The sequence below is a fragment of the Podarcis liolepis genome (assembly GCF_965112155.1).
Source record: "Podarcis liolepis genome assembly, chromosome: 4".
NCBI lineage: Eukaryota > Metazoa > Chordata > Lepidosauria > Squamata > Lacertidae > Podarcis > Podarcis liolepis.
In genome coordinates this window covers 89,429,674-89,447,527 of record NC_139558.1, presented here as the reverse complement: position 1 = coordinate 89,447,527, position 17,854 = coordinate 89,429,674, and the positions used below count along the sequence as shown (strand labels likewise).

At 46.8% G+C, this 17,854-nt stretch overlaps 1 protein-coding gene across 1 annotated transcript; it reads right to left on the bottom strand.

Annotated features, from left to right (window-relative positions):
• Positions 1-811: 811 nt before the first annotated feature.
• LOC310705177 (high-affinity choline transporter 1-like) lies at positions 812-14,223 on the bottom strand (the record flags this gene model as incomplete). The annotated part of the gene is made up of 8 exons (XM_083499718.1): positions 812-1,553; positions 4,730-4,947; positions 5,205-5,358; positions 6,161-6,304; positions 8,256-8,404; positions 10,409-10,564; positions 11,493-11,606; positions 14,049-14,223. The coding sequence occupies 8 exons, from the start codon at positions 14,221-14,223 to the stop codon at positions 1,047-1,049; spliced, it is 1,617 nt and encodes a 538-aa protein (XP_083355844.1). The 3' UTR covers positions 812-1,046.
• Positions 14,224-17,854: the final 3,631 nt, after the last annotated feature.

Below are 17,854 nucleotides of genomic sequence, written 5' to 3'. Positions count from 1 at the left end.
TAAATTAGGACACATGCTCAATTCCTACCGTTGATGGTACAGTTGATAAAGGATGCATTTCAGAATTGGAATCCCCCCCCCATTACACTGAGGGCTACAAATTTGGCAAAAGTAACCAATCAATTAAGACACTCTATGCAACTAAATGATATAATAATAATAATAATAATAATAATAATAATAATAATAATAATATAATAATAATAATAATAATAATATTTTATTTATATCCCGCCCTCCCCAGCCGAAGCTGGGCTCAGAGCGGCTATCAGCAATAAAAGTAACACAGCATTCTAAAATCAGTATTCTAAAATCAATTCAAAGTCAAATGGCAACCACTGGGCCAGAGTTCTACGAGGATCAGCAAAGGAGGGGGTCAGACTGTAGCTTGCGGAAAGATCTCAAGTCCTGCAGGGCCCTAGTCTCTTGTGGCAGAGCGTTCCACCAGATCGCGGCCACAGCCAAAAAAGCCCTGGCTCTGGTTAAGGCCAGCCTAACCTCTCTGTGACTCGGGACCACCAAAATGTTTTTATTTGAAGACTGTAAGGTCCTCCGTGGGACAAAGCAGGAGAGGAGGTCCCGTAGGTAGGAGGGTCCTAGGCCGTATAGGGCTTTAAAGGTTAAAACCAGCACCTTAAACCTGATCCAGTACTCCACCGGGAGCCAGCGCAGCTGGTATAGCACTGGATGAATGTGATCCCGCAGCAAGGACCCCGTAAGGAGTCTCGCCGCAGCATTCTGCACCCGCTGAATTTCTGTAGCTGCAGCACCAATTAAAGGGCTTCAAAGGATTCGTGTTTTCCAGAAAGAGCCCAGACATTGGATTAACAGGACTAGGAAGAAAGAAAGGTGTTGGAGGTTGTGCCACAATGGGAGAGGGCCCTTTGCTGTGACTATGGACTTCAACAACAACAACAACAACAACAACAACAACAACAACAACAACAACAAATCACACAACATGGAAGATGGCCTCATTCAAAGAGCTAAGGATCCTTCAAGAAGGATCATGGGTAAAATACCAATGCAATTTGTCTCCCATTTGCTCAAAACTCTGTTCTGGCACAGGCAACTCTTTTACACCTCTGGGGTAAGGAAATGACCACCCTGTCAGCTCGCACGATCTTACAGACATCCCATCTGCGGGGAAGGACATTGGCCCTAAATAGAAAGGCGGACAGATGCGAGACGGAGACGATGGTCAGCAGAGATACCAGCATGGTGAACAGCTTAAATGGGAACAGCTGGACGTAGGCCCCGTCAACCAGAGAGCATCCTGGGTAATGGATGACTGGGGGGATGTTCAGGGCGGGCTCCCCCGCCAAGAGCCGCAGGAGGAGGCCCAAGAAGAACCCAGCGGCGGAGCCGTAAGTGTTGGTGTTGCGAATGAAGAGGACGCAGCAGAGCTGGGGGAAGAGGAGAGCGTAGACGAGTTCTCCACTCAGGAACCAGAGATCATAAATGGAATGGGAGAGAAAAGCTAGACCTGCGGACATCATCCCAAAGATCACCATGGACATTCTCATCGCCCATAGCACTTCTTCCTCTGACGCCTGGAAATAAAGAAATAGGTGTGTTATTATTGGTTAATAATAATAATAATAATAATAATAATAATAATAATTTATTTATACCCCGCCCATCTGGCTGGGCTTCCCCAGCCACTCTGGGCGGCTTCCAAAAGAATATTAAAATACTATAATACATCAAACATTAAAAGCTTCCCGAAACAGGGCTGCCTTCAGATGTCTTCTAAAAGCCTGGTAGTTGTTGTTCTCTTTGACATCTGGTGGGAGGGTGTTCCACAGGGAAGGTGCCACTACCGAGAAGGCCCTTGCCTGGTTCCATGTAACTTGGCTTCTCGCAGTGAGGGAACTGCCAGAAGGCCCTCGGTGCTGGACCTCAGCGTCCGGGTAGAACGATGGGGGTGGAGACGCTCCTTCAAGTATACTAGACCGAGGCTGTTTAGGGCTTTAAAGGTCAGCACCAACACTTTGAATTGTGCTTGGAAACGTACTGGGAGCCAATGTAGGTCTTTCAAGACCGGTGTTATGTGGTCTCTGCGGCCGCTCCCAGTCACCAGTCTAGCTGCCGCATTCTGGATTAGTTGTAGTTTCCGGGTCACCTTCAAAGGTAGCCCCACGTAGAGCGCATTGCAGTAATCCAAGTGGGAGATAACCAGAGCATGCACCACTCTGGCGAGGCAGTCCGCAGGCAGATAGGGTCTCAGCCTGCGTACCAGATGGAGCTGGTAAACAGCTGCCCTGGATACAGATTTGACCTGTTTAGGTGCTATTACATTTATAAGCCGCTGTGGGGGTAAGGCTCCGCCTGTGCTGAGGCACACCTCGCACCCGGCATGCCACAGCGTGCCCAGGAGCCTTGCGCCCACTCTCCCTGAACTCTCGCCTCTTGGCTAGCAAACAGTGGTTTTCCCCTGACCATTTCTCCTCTCACAGATTTGGTTACTCGACATAACGCTTGGCTGGAGCATGACCGGAGATGCAGATGTAATCAAGTATCGGGGGAACATTTTAGGGAAACACCTGCTGACACGTGTACAGTGGTACCTCAGGTTACATATGCTTCAGCTTACATACGCTTCAGGTTACATACGCTTCAGGTTACAGACTCTGCTAACCCAGAAATAGTGCTTCAGGTTAAGAACTTTGCTTCAGGATGAGAACAGAAATCGGGCTCCAGCAGTGTGGTGGCAGCAGGAGGCCCCATTAGCTAAAGTGGTGCTTCAGGTTAAGAACAGTTTCAGGTTAAGTACGGACCTCCGGTACGAATTAAGTACTTAACCTGAGGTACCACTGTATTTGATAACACTGGAAATGTGCTTAGATGGAAATACGTCATGTTCAGAGTGATTTCACTACTGTTTCCAATTGTTGACTTCTGCTAATAAAAAGAGGCTCTGAGAAGCTTGCTCTTCAGCTTGCTCACGCACAGCTCCCTGTATCCAACCTCCTGCCATCCTCCGTTATTCTTACAGCTGCCTCTCCTCCAACAAATTCAAGGTGGCGTGCATGACTCTCCTCCTCTCCATTTTACCCGTACAACAATCCTTTGAGGTAGGCTGGGGGCCGAGACGCGGCGACTGGCCCACCCAGGTCACCCCAAGGAGCTTCATAGCTGAGTTCAGGTGGTCTGCTAGGTCCTAAGTCTGACATGACTACACTAAGCTGGGTAACTTTTACCAATACAGTGGTACCACGGGTTAAGAACTTAATTCGTTCTGGAAGTCTGTTCTTAACCTGAAACTGTTCTTAACCTGAAGCACCACTTTAGCTAATGGGGTCTCCCACTGCCGGAGCACAGTTTCTGTTCTCATCCTGAAGCAAAGTTCTTAACCCAAGGTACTATTTCTGGGTTAGTGGAGTCTGCAACCTGAAGTGTCTGTAACCTGAGGTACCAACGTATCACTTATTATTACAGTGATACCTCGAGTTACAAACACCACAGGTTACAAACGCTTCAGGTTACAAACTCCGCTAACCTGGAAGAGTTACCTCGAGTTGAGAACTTTGCCCCAGGATGAGAATGGAAATCGTGTGCCGGTGACACAGCAGCAGCAAGAGGCTTCATTAGCGAAAGCACGCCTCTCATTAAGAACAGTTTCAGGTTAAGAACAGACCTCCGGAACGAATTAAGTTCGTAACTAGAGGTACCACTGTATTATTATTTAAATTGTCTTTCTGGGATTTGGGGTGGCCTTGAACCCTGTTGTTACCGGTTCCTGGAAATTCCCAGAAACCCCTTAAATTAAGAATTTTATTTCGTTTTAAAAGAAAGGTCTCTGAGATATTCTTTCTGCTTACCGCAAACCCCAAGAGCCATTTTAGCTAATGAGATAATGAGATGAGGAGCCCTGCAATACATTTTACGAAATGTTATGTATCTATTTCCTGTGATCATTCTGTGTGGTGTAACTCTGTGTAACTACTGGCTTCCTATCTTTAAATTTTATTATATTCCAGTGCATATTTCTGTTGTGGCCTTTCAAGTTTCTCTTTTCTTATAGGGAGAACCTAGATTAGCCTTGCATTTAACATTCAGTTTCTTTAGTTTTTAATACAAATATCATGGGGTGGGGGAAGGGACAATTGACAGCATCAGAGCAAACATGGAGAAAGGATTTAACCTTTTCCTCCCCAGGTGTGGGAAAATCATGCTTCTCTTTTGCATTGGGAGGAAATTCCTGCTTAATTTTCTTTAATTTTATTTCATAAAAATGTATGCACTGCTTGATTGTATATATATATAAAAAACCCCTCAAAGCAATTTATGAAAGGAATAAAACAATAAAACTATTTATAGAAACAGTTGCAAGCAACCATTAAATCAGTGTAGAGATTTTAAATGCAGTGTAAGGTAGTCTCTGTGTGAGTACATTGTATTCAGTTATGGGGTATCAGAGTTTTTAGGGGCTAACCAGGTTAGGATAGTTGGGATAGCAGGCTTGTTGGGTTTTGAATGTCTGATGTATATTTTTTCAATTTTGTTGTTCTGTATAGGACAATGACAATAAAGATTATCGAATCGTAAAATCCATGATAAACTAAAAACAGATTAAAATACCAATCAACATTCTACATATCTGGGTGGGCTTGTCAAAACAAAACAATTTTTTTAGCAGGCACCAAAAATAATATAGTGAAGACACTTGGATCCCCCACAGACCTCCCCCCGCCCGCTGGTGTCGATATTATTTGCAACAACTCACATTTTTCCTGAAGACTTTCCTGTATATGTTGTGAGCAAACAAGGTACCAGCCGAGAGCAAGGCAGAATCGCCCGAAGACATCACGGCAGCAGCCAGGGCGCCCAAGCCACCAAGGGCGACATACGTTGGGCACAGATGGTAGAGAACCAGTGGGAGAATAAGGGCAGACTCTCCTCTGTCGTTGGGACTGGGGAGGCCATAGGCAGTCTGATTCCAGTCTTAGAAAGGAAACAGAGAAGCGTCATGTATGTTAAAAGGTTTGATCATATTTCAGGATGAGGAACATGCAATATTTCATGCAAAGGAACAGGAAGTCTTCCCTATCACTTTTACCAACAGGGAGAGTAGGTATCGTTGAATGAAATTGGCTGTCCCTAAAATTCATCAAACCCAAGGTAGCAACTTCCTTCTCCCCAGAAGAGTCAGGGAGGATTCGCGATCCTCCGGGTGGTGTTATGGAGCGTGCTAATCTTACCTGTGGAAGCAGCGACAGCCCCAATGACAACAGAAGGGATGGCCATGATGAAGCACCCCAGTCCAGAAAAGTAGGAGATGAGCCTTCCTTCATATGGAGAAGAAGCCGAGAGAACTCGCTGGAAATAGATTTGCCACGGGATACTCCCAAGAACCTGGAAGAGAAGCAGAAGCTTATGAACATATCGGTCAGCCTCCCATCACTTACAGGCAGCCCCAAAGGCAATCCAATCCAAGTGTTGTTAGGCCTTGTGGCCTTCCGTTCCAACTGAGTCTTGTTTGAGCGACGAAGGGCTCACTCCCAATTTTGCTGTGGTTCCAAGTGGTTTCCCTCTTGCCTTGTTTCTTCCCAGGGGAAAACCCTTAGGAATCTATTCAATCTCATGGCAATCTCATAGCCTCCAACATTCCTCAGGTGAAAGTAGGGACATTTCTGACTCCCGAACAACTGACCCTCCTTGACCACCACCCCATTTTTTGGTCTGTCTCCCCTGCAAAGCATATCCTATCAGAAGAAGGGCGAGTGCCACCACCACTTCACAAATGGGACGCAACACAAACAACCCTCCACCATCCTGAGGGGAAAAACCCTTAATCCCGATTTTATTTACAAAAAGAAAACCGCAGAAATAAATGTTAGAAAGGGGCAATACTAGCCCGAGGGCCAAATCTTTAATTCCCAAACTCACTGTGGACCAAACTTGAGCAAAGAGCAGGGCAGTTCAAAGTTATCAGTGTAACCAGTAATGGGGGCATTGCAGGAAGCCGCTTGGAAATCAATTCTCAGATGTGACTCAGATTCAAATTGCACCTGTGAAGGGGTGTTTTTCCTCTGCTGACATGGTATACATTTCCCCAGCTCATCCAATACAACTATTTCTACGGTCTCGCCAGAATGAAATAAAACAGCAAGCACCACCAGCTTGCCCCTCCATCTGCTTTGGGAGCAGTTCTTACCAAATATAAGAAGTCATCGAGCCACCTTCCAAGATACTGCACTTCCATTTTTCCAATCCAAGATGCCTGGAAGACGTTGTGCGCAGCAGTGTAGGAAATGCTTTTCATTGCAGGGTTCATGAGGGCGAAGGGGATACAAACCCACTTGAGGTAAAAAGAGAAACATCAGAATTATTTCCCCACCAGGTTCCCTCAGGGACACCAGCCTTGAGCTCTGTTCTGCAAAATATGCTACCCACAAGTGAAAAGAGAAAAGTAAAATAAAATATCTGCTTCTGCTCATCAAAATCCATCAAACAGAGGACAAAGGTGACTGATGGGTCGATAGCTGCTCACCCACAGACAATATTTGATCTTACAAGCAGCTGGTTGCTGATGATTACTATAGAGCAGTGTTTCCCAACCACTGTTCCGCGGCACACTAGTGTGCCGCGAGATGTTACCTGGTGTGCCGCGGGAAAAATTAAAAAATTCGAAAGATTTTTTTTTTTAAGTCAAATTTTCGATTTGGGCGCCGTCACTAGATGACCCCTGGGGTTCCCTCCCTCCCTCCCGCTCTGCGCCTCCCTCCTCCTCCTCCGGGGAGGCCCTTCCTGGCTCTCGGCCAAGGCTTGGCGGCTGCCACTCACTCACTCGCTCGCCCACCCGTCCCTCCATCCCTCGCTCGCCCACCCGTCCCTCCATCCCCTCTCCCCCTCCGTCCCCGGCGCGGGGGCTGCCGGGATCCGTAGTCCCCTCGCCCTTGGGTTCCGCGCCCGCGCGGGGTGCACGAACTACGTTTCCCAGCGTGGCCTGGCGGGCCGGGCGTTTTGTTTGAAGCGCTCTTCTCCCGGCCATGGAATGAGCGCAGCGGCGGCGGCTGGGCGGGCAGGGGCTCTTCCGCGCAGACCCTGCGCAGCCTGCCTGCACCCCCGCGGAGATCGGGCGGCAGGATGGAGCCCGGGGATCCTCGCGGAGGCGGAGCGGCGGAGGCTGCCCCCCAGGTAGGGCTGTGTCGGGGGTTTTTTATTTTTGCAATGCTGCATCCGCGCCGGAGGGGACGCATCGGACCGCGGGGAGACCCCTTGGCGGGCGTGCAAGGCAATGCATGCGTGCAGGCGTTGCATGGAGTGCAGTGCAATGCAATGGCAACGCGGCGCCCTGCATGCATGCATGCAACTTCCACCGGCGCTCCGGACTTGGCAGGTGAGGGGGGTCCCCAGTGGGCGGCAGAGAGAGCCGGGAGGGCGAAGGGGAGCCGGGGGGGAGCAGCGCTGCTCCCCGAGCCGAGCCCGGGGGGAAACTTCGGCGTCGTTGCGCCGGGTGTTGGAAGGGGAGGCTGGCGGGGGCCCCTCACCTGCAAAACCTGGTCGCCTCTCATATATTTCGTGCATTGCATTCATCGCCCGCTTTCTCCTCCAAGGAGCTCCCGGGGGCGCGCGTGGTTCTCCCCGTGTTATCCTCGCAACAACAGCCCTGCGAGGTGGGTCAGGCAAGTGGCCCAAGGGAGCACCCAGGGATTGTCCTGGCCAGGTGGGGTGATTTGAACCCTGCTCTCTGCCCGGTCTTCGTCCTCATTTAGCCCCCACATGTGCATGACTGTGCATGACTGAGGTTTTCCCCCCTCGTCTGTGCTGTTAATTAATGGGGTTCTGCCTTCGGAGAAGATGAGCCAGCCCTCAAGGAGGTGATTATGTAATTTGCTAGCAATTCATGTCCCTCCCGGCGTGACGCTGCGCGCTGACGTCACGGGGCTGTAATGGTGGTGTGCCTCGAGATTTTTTTCATGAAACAAGTGTGCCTTTGCCCAAAAAAGGTTGGGAAACACTGCTATAGAGAACTGGCTCCAGTGTGCTTATAGAAGCTCCTGCTCACACCTGAAGCTCCAGCTCCACACATGCAGAGAAAGCGCTCATTCACTTTGATGGTGCTCAGATTCACTGCAGGCAAAGATTATCCCCAGACTCATAATTTTGCCCTAGCATTTTGTACCCATCACAGCCTCGCAGAGACCGCAGCCAAGCCCCATGTGTGTAGAATATGGTTATGGGTTTTTTTAAAAAAAAATCACACCAACATTTCAAGTGAGTAGTAAAATAACAATATTGGGACTTACCAGGCTGACTGTTATAAAGATCAGCTGTATTACATCTGTATATGCAACTGAGTACAGGCCGCCTAATAAAGTATAGATTATAACCGTGCATGCAGAGATAATAATGACTAAAATACCATGGATATCCAAAATGACCTGCATGGTTGCACCTGTGGAAAAAAGGACAACGTTAAGTTACAGCATGAAATTTAATGCGACACCATTTCCCTTACATCGTTATATTAGTGTGCAACACAAGTGACAGAATTGCTCCTTAAGATATACAAGCATTAACATTGGGAGAGATGTTATTCTAGACTAGATGTTTTCCCCCCAACCAGATGCCCTCCAGTTGTTACTAGTCTACAGTTCCAATCATTGGACTGTGATCATTGACCACACCATCTGGGGCTGATGGCCTTTGAACTCCAAAACATCTGGAGTACCTTTGAACCCCAAAACATCTGGAGTGCCAGAGGTTGGGAAAGGCTGCTCTAGAAATTATGAATATTCCCAGATGTGGAGTTCAGTTCTAATTATTCCTCAGGGCGGAAGTAGGGTTGTTGCAGGACATGGCTGAGGAGGGGTTGTGGCCTAGAGAGAGTGCCAAGGGCCAGAGAGAGAGAGATCTAGAGCAGTGTTTCCCAACCTTTTTTGGGCAAAGGCACACTTGTTTCATAAAAAAAATTTCGAGGCACACCACCATGCCAGATGGGGAAAGGTCATTTTTTACTTATGTAAAAAAAGATAAAAAAATTGTAACAGCATAGAAGGTAATGGTTAGGCTAGCATCCCTCTTCCAAATATGCTAGGTTTTTATTTGCAGGGACTGTTCTACATGGGAAAGCATTCAGCACTGTCATTCTCCAATCTGCCATCTGAATTGGTACTATTCTGGGTCAACTTACTCTGCTGCATGTGTAGATGAAAATGGCACCAAGTGTGGGGGAGGGGGCAGAACAGGTTTCAGATACATAGACAGAAGCTGGCTCTAAGATCTGCCTGCCATTGCACTCTGAGGTGTGAATCCTATGGAACGAAGCAAACCCACTTATATTCTTACATACGGTCCTTTTAATGCACAAGGTAACAAAATATGTTAACTTGCTCCAGCAGTTTTATGTTGTAACATACTGAAAAGACTGTCGAAGTCTCGTGCTCCCCCAGCCTTCGCCAGCCCTGCGCCCTCCGGATGTTTCGGGCTACCAGCCATGCTCCCCTCAGTCTCAACCTAATATCCCCAAGTGTTTCATATTTACTAGGAAATAACTCCCGCTGGTACAACGGAACTTCCTCCCAAGCAAGTCCATCTCTCGGTTTACATCCACGAGCTCGGGGCTGCGGCGTCCAGGAGGCGACAGCCCCGCCCAATGGCCCCGAGGGGATCCCGGAAGGGAGGCTTCGGCGCGGCGGCGGCCCCTGCGCGTTTCGCCTCAGGCTCCGCGGGGGCGGCAGCGACAGGCTGCGCGGCTCCTCCTCGGGCCGCTAGGCAGAGCCAGAGCAGCGCGGGAGGGCAGCGGAAAGGGCGGGTCCGTCGCTATAGAGACGCCCGCTTGGGTGGCGCTCGAGGTAGCTCCGCCTGGCCCGCGAGTCCTGCGAAGCGCTCTTCCCCGGGGCCTGTGGCGCAGGCGCAGGCGCAGAGCGGCGCGGCGGAGGGCCGCTTCCCTCCCCCGCCCGGAGCGGCATTTAAAGGGGAAGTGGCCCCTTTCCCGCGGCCGGCCTCCTCCGTCGTCGGCGCCCGGCTCTCCTATGGCCTGGCCCGGGGCGCGGAGGGCGCGGAGAGTGGCAGTCGGGGCCGGGGGGCCATGGCTGCTCCCGGGGCGTCGCGCTTCCTCTACGAGCTGCCCGCCGCCCCGCCTCTCGCCGCCCGACTCGCCCGACTCCCTCCAGGCAACATCTCGCGGCACACGCGGCAACGTCTCGCGGCACACTAGTGTGCCGCGGAACACCGGTTGGGAAACACTGATCTAGAGGGCCACATTGGGCCACCTGGTCTGAGGTTCCTCATCCGACTTAGGGCAAATCACTCCATCTCTCTTTCCCCAGCTGTAGACATTTGAATTGGATGAAGTGGAAATGTGGGCTGCACGGACTCATGGGCCGTAATTAAAGCAGTTCCTGCTTTACTGAAACAAGCCTTCAGTCCTTAAGACAAGCAAGAGATGTTTAGTTACCTAAGGAAGCAAGAATAGCTGCAAACCAGAATATGTCCCCTATCAACGATGGAATAAACATGAGGCTTGCCATCACATTCCCATATGTTTCTTGGAGTGGATCCATCATTGTCACGTACTTCTTCGATCTCATTGGATTGACAAAGAAGAGCCCACCTGTTAGAAAGCAGTTGTATTGCAATTATTATTGTCATCTGGGCAGAAGCAGTGTTTTTAGATACCCAAAATTTCCCCCGAGGAGCTAAAAGTGGCACACGTGGTTCCTCTTTCCCATTTCATCCTTAACAACAATCCTGTAGTCTGAGAGAAGGTGACTGGTCTGAAATCACCTAGCGAGTTCCATAGCTGAGGGGAGGTTTGAACCGGGGTCTCCTCACACCTGGACCAGCACTCTAACCTGGGAATAGTCATCACAGTGACCTTCAGAGATGGTTGGGTGGCAACCTGCTGGGTTGCTAGGTCTGGACTGAGCTGAAAGGAGTTTGAAATAGGGGGTGTCTCCTCCTCTGCCCTGCCTCTGCCACACCCTTGGAGCACCTCTTTTGGGGTATTTTCCTGGCTTGGGCTTCACAGGATCAGAGATGGAGGGTTTGCACTGAAGTATTTAAGGCTGGCCCAAGATAGGGAAATTTAGTCCGGATTCAGCCCAAGATCCACCTATCCAGAAATCCCCTCATCCCAGCAGATCTTGTGTTTGGATTACTCCTTGAGAGACTTTTCGTATGTGCGACAAGGGCAATTTGTGAGGAAACAATGTGAACCAAAGTCAAACTTCAGCATTCCCCTTGGACGAGGCTCTCATCATTTCCAGTACTGATTTTTATTGGATGGAATGCAGTGGTACCTTGGGATACAGACGCTTCAGGTTACAGACTCCGCTAACCCAGAAATAGTACCTCAGGTTAAGAACTTTACCTCAGGATGAGAACAGAAATCGCGTGGCAGCAGCGGGAGGCCCCATTAGCTAAAGTGGTACCTCAGGTTAAGAACAGTTTCAGGTTAAGAACGGACCTCTGGAACGAATTAAGTACTTAACCTGAGGTACCACCGTAGTTACATATTTAAGCTTTTTTGAAAACTTTACCAATAAGGAGAGACAGAGCAAATCCTGCTGGGGCTTGGACCCACACGAGTCCTCTTGAAGGCAGGTAGACAATTTCAGCAGTGCCATTGATATATGCTCCTCCAACCCACGTGGCTGAAAGAAAGCAGGAAGAACACAAACTTGGAAATTCTCTCAAAATGGACATCCCAGCTAAAAATAAATTCTGTGCTGTGCTGCCTTTAGCTCCAATTTCTATAAGGCCCTGAATAAGGGAAGGACCATGTCTCAGTGATAGAATATTTACATTGCACTTAGGACATCTCAGGTCTCAATCCCTGGCAATGAAAACCTCTTCTGCAATATTTTCTTTCAGACTGACGAGAGGTTTTATTTATTTATTGACTTTGGAAAAGAAGTGGCAACGTGAGATTATGCATACACAGCACCTTTGGTTCGTTGGACGATTTTAGGATCAAAATATTTTAAAATTAAGGAAACTCTTGACACAATTAAGTCAGTTAGAAAGATATGGAATATAATGCCGAATAAAAAACAGATTTGATCCACGCTAAATTGACTTTGTGGGGGAATCCCATTTTTAAAATTGGGGAAAAGATGGCATGCATGAAATAATAGGATGGAAGCGGCATAATGACTTTGGTTCAACTGATAGATGAGGAAGACGAATTTTATACGTTAAGTGTTTTAAGTGATAATTATCACCCGTCAGATGCATTCCAATAGCAATATCTGCAGCTACAATGCCTTGTAACAAAGAACAACATCCCCATCTCTCCTCCCTCCCCTTCTATTTTCCCCCAATCGCAAGAGGTCCATGACAAAAACGTCTCTCGCTGCATGTAAACAAACTGCGAAAAAGACTATGAATTGAAAGTGCAGACAAAAGATGTACCATACTTTCCCGTCTATAAGACACCCCCATGTATAAGATGCCCCCTATTTGGGGGGACTCAGATTTAAGAAAATTGGGGGAGATGGCCCCATGTATAAGACGCTCCCTAATTTTTGACATTATTTTTTAGGGGGGGAAACTAGTCTTCTACATGGAAAAATATGGTACTTTCCCCTGTTTGTTTGTTTGGTAGCACAATAAAATCTTTAATAAAAACTAATTAAAATTTTAAAAAACCAGTGTTTGCATTAGCTGCTTTTTCAGCCTCTGAGACACCAGAGGAATTAGAACAGTTGTCCAAATCTTTTGAAACAAAAAAACCGGCAATTACTTTTTACAGATATTTGTTATTAATAAATAAGTTTGATATGCAGACTGTAAGAAACAAGTGGAAAAAAGATTTGGGTGTTCCTGTAGACCAGGTAGACAGTGTGACAATGTTTTAGCTTCCATAGCAAAGGCACCAATGGATCTTAAGCTAAGGCTTACACAACAGAAAATAATATTTAGAATCTATTGGACTCCATTAGTTTTGCATAGAAAAGGACTGTCGAACGCAGCTCCTTGTTGGAGGAAAATGCCTCTTGGAAACATGGTGTTCTTACAGTGTCCTATTCCCACTAAGCTTTGGGCGAAAATGTTGAACTGTGTAAATACAACTGTATGGAAAAACTTAAAATATTCAGAGGGAAATATTCTTTTGAATTATACACTTATTATATGGAAGTTGACAAGTGGACAGACAACAAAAATGGATTCTCTGTGTTCTAAGTATGCCCAAAAGACTGATATTGATGAACTGGAAAAACAAAAATCTGGTCCTCTTTAATCAATGGATTGAAGACATGACAGAACTCACAACATATGAACCGATTGCTTATAGATGCCGGCTTTGTTTGGATAAATATATTGATATTTGGAACAAGTGTATACAGAATATAGCAGGTTATTAATAATCATATGTGCATATAAGATATATATATATAATTTTGTATAACTGAAAAACTTTAAAATATTAATTAATAAATAAAAAACTTTGGAAAATAAGTGCTTTAAAATAAAATAAAAACTGCTATATTAGTATATGTTACACCTTCTTCTCTCCCCCCCCACTTTATTTTGTATAAGTGGAAAAAAACTTTGAAATATAAGTAAATAAATAACCTTGGGAAAGAAGTGCTTTAAAATCAATCTGCTGCAAAAAAAACTTCTAGACCTAAGACTCAGATGCAGTAGTTCAGTGGTAGAATACTCCCCTTGCATTCAAAAGGTCTCATGTTTCATCTCCAACATCTCCCCGTTAACGCTGGGAAAGACCACGGACACAAAAAACGCACACACAAACCAACACACAAACATGAAAACTCTGACTTTCCCCTTCTGAATTTTGGCATAACCACCCAGCCACACTTCTGGACCCTGCCTAGATATCAGATTAGTTCCTTTTGAAAACTGGCAATCCTGTTTCATGACAAAGCCCATCTATAACTTCATGATGCCTCACACCATGAGTCATTAGAATTGTAAGTTGGAAGGGACTCCAAAGATCTTATAATCCAACTCCTTGCAATGCAGGAGTCTCAACTAAAGCATCCATGACAGATGGCCACCCAACCTCTGCTTAGAAACCTCCAAGGAAGGAGAATCCACAACCTCCTTGGTTTTGGGAAATGAGTACTTACCGGTAGCGGTGAACAGTCCAAGGCAAAACCCCATTTTCCTGTTTCCCACCATGGCCACTTCACTGGGCTTCCTGCTTTTCAGCTTCTTGGCTTTCCAGGAAGCCCATATTCCAGTTGCTAAAGTAACAGCATAAAAGGCAACTAAGGCCACCAAGCCGCTTGTGCTCAAAGCCATCTTCTCCAGCTATCAGGAGCTGTGAGTTTCTGGCAGTGGAGCCAAGTTCAAGCAGCAAAACGCCTGTGTCTTGTCGGACGGACCTTCTGCAAACTCTTCCACTGGCGAACTGTTGCTATCTGAAGGACTAACTTGGGGTGTGCGCAAAGTGGGAGCAGAGCAGTTTATGACGTTGGAGTAGGACCCCGCCTATCTCTCTCTCTCTCTCTCTCTCTCTCTCTCTCTCAACAGACTAAACAATCTCTGCTTGCGTGTCCTTAAATACCGGGGAGAAATGAGAGATTAATGGAACAAACAAAAAATATCCAGCATAGGCATTGTGGGTCTTGGAGCAGTGGTTCTTAAAGGGCGTTGCAGATCACACTGGATGGCAAGCGTGGCAGGAAGATTCAAGGACAATCGAAGAAACTTTTAAATATGTCAGTGTACAGCACAGAATACTATCAAGTTCAGAAAAGAGAAATGTTTCTTTGAGTTGATGAGGAGATGTGAGTTTCTCAGAATAGACCTAACATACCGTATTTTTCCGTGTATAAGACGCCCCCCATGTATTTTGGGGACTCCAAACTGAGAAAATGGGGGGAGTTGTTGAGCTTTTTCTGGGGGGGTGCTGAAAACCGCTCACCCGCAGGACCTCCACAGCCAATCACACGCACATCGACGAAGCCACCAATCTTCGGCACACAAGCAGAAAGCAAGCGCCAATTGCCCGCCCTATTGCCGCAGCAGCCAATAGCCTGCAGAACATGCCGCACCGGCCAATCACCTGAAAATACACCGCTGGCAATTTCCTGCTCGCGGCAGCCACCAAACGCCCGTCCCACCTCTCCACTACCCATGTATAAGAGGACCCAAAAATTTTAGCATAATTTTGAAATAAAATAACCTCGTCTTATACACGGGAAAATACGGTAAAGGAGTTTACCTGGCAAAAGCAAGCTCATTGAGTTTGTAGGCATACTTAAGGTACATTTTATGCAAGAGGCTGGTTTGCAATTATATTTTGGGAATGATTCGTGTCCTTGTGCAGCTGCATTGTGCTATACTTTCTGGATGCCCCATGATCATATTATAAAGTAGTTGTGTTCTGTGTTAGTTGTGGTGGCAAGGTGGTAGCGCAGGGGCAACAGCGGGGGCAGGGAGGGGGCCTGGATCTGTGGGGAGCACCAGGGAGGGGGGATGTTTTGCTTACAGTAGCAAAACATCCTGGGACGCCCCTTATGCAGAAGGTCGCAGGTTCAGCTCCTGTCTGAAGCCCTGGAGATCCACTGCCAATGATTGTGGGAAATACTGAGATATGGTGATCTAACTTGGTGTATGGCAGCGTCCTATATACCATTTTGGAGCACATTTCTCCTTGTGTACACATTGTTGCAAACAATTTCTCCGATATGATGCATGTGACTTTCAACATTATGTTTTGATGCATGCTTTCTAATTTTTGTTGTTGTTTAGTCGTGTCCAACTCTTTGTGACCCCATGGACCAGAGCACGCCAGGCACTCCTGTCTTCCACTGCCTCCCACAGTTTGGTCAAACTCATGCTGGTAGCTTTGAGAACACTGTCCAACCATCTCGTCCTCTGTCGTCCCCTTCTCCTTGTGCCCTCCATCTTTCCCAACATCAGGGTCTTTTCCAGGGAGTCTTCTCTTTTCATGAGGTGGCCAAAGTATTGGAGCCTCAGCTTCAGGATCTGTCCTTCCAGTGAGCACTCAGGGCTGATTTCCTTAAGGATGGAGAGGTTAGATCTTCTTGCAGTCCATGGAACTCTCAAGAGTCTCCTCCAGCACCATTTGTTCCTTTTAATACAAATCTGTTTCTCTCTCTTTTTATTGGAGGAGCTGCACTGCAGAATTCAGAGACGCTTGGATTTTGTTGCATTTCCGTTTGTATCTTGTTTTGGGAAGTACAAATCAGGTAGGTTCGTGAATTGAACTGAATTTCTTTCTAGTTGCTAGGAAGAGTGGATACAAATTAAGAAAGAACATTTAAACTTAGAAGGAACGTGCTTTGGAATGGGGGGGGGAGCATACAAGAGAAAGAAAGGGAGAGGGAGAGCGAAGAGCGAAGAGCTCAAGCATTAGGGTGGCCTTGTGCAAGTCAATGTCTTTCAGCTAGGGAACTGGAATTTGATCTAGTTCACATTTAAATGTGAACTTATGTAATTCACACTTGCCTAATTCATAAAACAAGATGCAAACCAAAACATGCTCATCCTTTGCAGTTAGCACTTTTCCGAATTTTGCAATGCAGTTCTCCAACCAAGGAATGTGTATGCAAATGTATGTACTAGGGCAAAGTGTATATTAGTGAAAACAAATGCATTGCAAAAAATGTGTATATTGGGCAAAACTGCATTAAAATGTCCCAATTCACACTAAAATGATGAATCTTACCAAAGTCTTTAAAAAGGAAGAATTTGCAAATTGATGTGGAAACATGAAGAAGTGAATTAGAGATTGGAAAAATGAAATCACCAATCTCTACTCTCAGCCTAACCTACTCTGCCATTGTTTAGGAATTTAAAATTCAAGGCGTTCATCTCCTTTGAGGAAGAATGTAATTGTCCTGCAGCAAATGGATATGAAGCAAAATGTGGTTTTCAAGACTGGATGCAAGCCTGCCTGAGCGGATTCTGCCACGCAGCCTCCTTTAGCCAGTCATTCTTCCAACTAATAAAAGAAGCATGCCTCAAATAATAATACAACAACTTTTAATATTTACAGGCAAGACATGATACAGACGGAAGCCCAGATAAGAAACAAGACTAGTTTAAATGCACACGTCTCTAAAACAAGGTAAATTGTAAGGGTTCAGAATATACACCATTTGTTTGTCCATTCTAGACACCATAAACATCTATCTCTGGCTCTCTCTTTCCTGGGATTAATCTCAGGCACCTAAGAACATAAGAACCTCTACTGTCAAGTGAAGCATCCTGATGTCACAGTAGCCAACCAGAAGAGGCATACTGATTCTGACTGTAATGTAAAACACATTGTGTGTGTGTGTGTGTGTGTGTGTGTGTGTGTGTGTGTGAGAGAGAGAGAGAGAGAGAGAGAGAGAGAGAGAGAGAGAGAGAAGGAGGAGGAGGAGGAGGAGGAACAGGGCAAGATTTTTGTCTGCATGGTTAGTACACAAAAACTAGCTCATTTATAATAATAGCTGTAGAATCTGCATGTGGGACAGAAGATTAAATATTGCTGGGGCACTTTGGCTTCTCATTGTATTGCACCCAGCAGTGTAAGGGGCCTTTTATTCATGTTGCTATTCCACATGGCGCAGGAGCATGTCTGAATCAAACAGCACAATTTATTTGCTAAAAGCCAATGGGTGTAACCAGGATTTATGTTGGAGGGGGGCAGGACACCCACCTGTCCTTTGCTTGCTCTCAAAAGGGAGATGGAATAAATGAAACACAAGAACATAAGGATAGGCTAGGGTTACCAGACGTCCCTGGTTCCCGGGGACAGTCCCTGGATTTCAAATCTGTCCCCGGACAAATTCCGTCCCCGGAATGTCCCCAGATTTGCAAATCTATCCCCGGGAAATGTGGCAGCGGCAGCCTCAGCAGCCAGGAGCCAGCCTGGTAGCGCAGTTGGCTCTGGTTGGCTCTGAGCTGCTGACTGCTG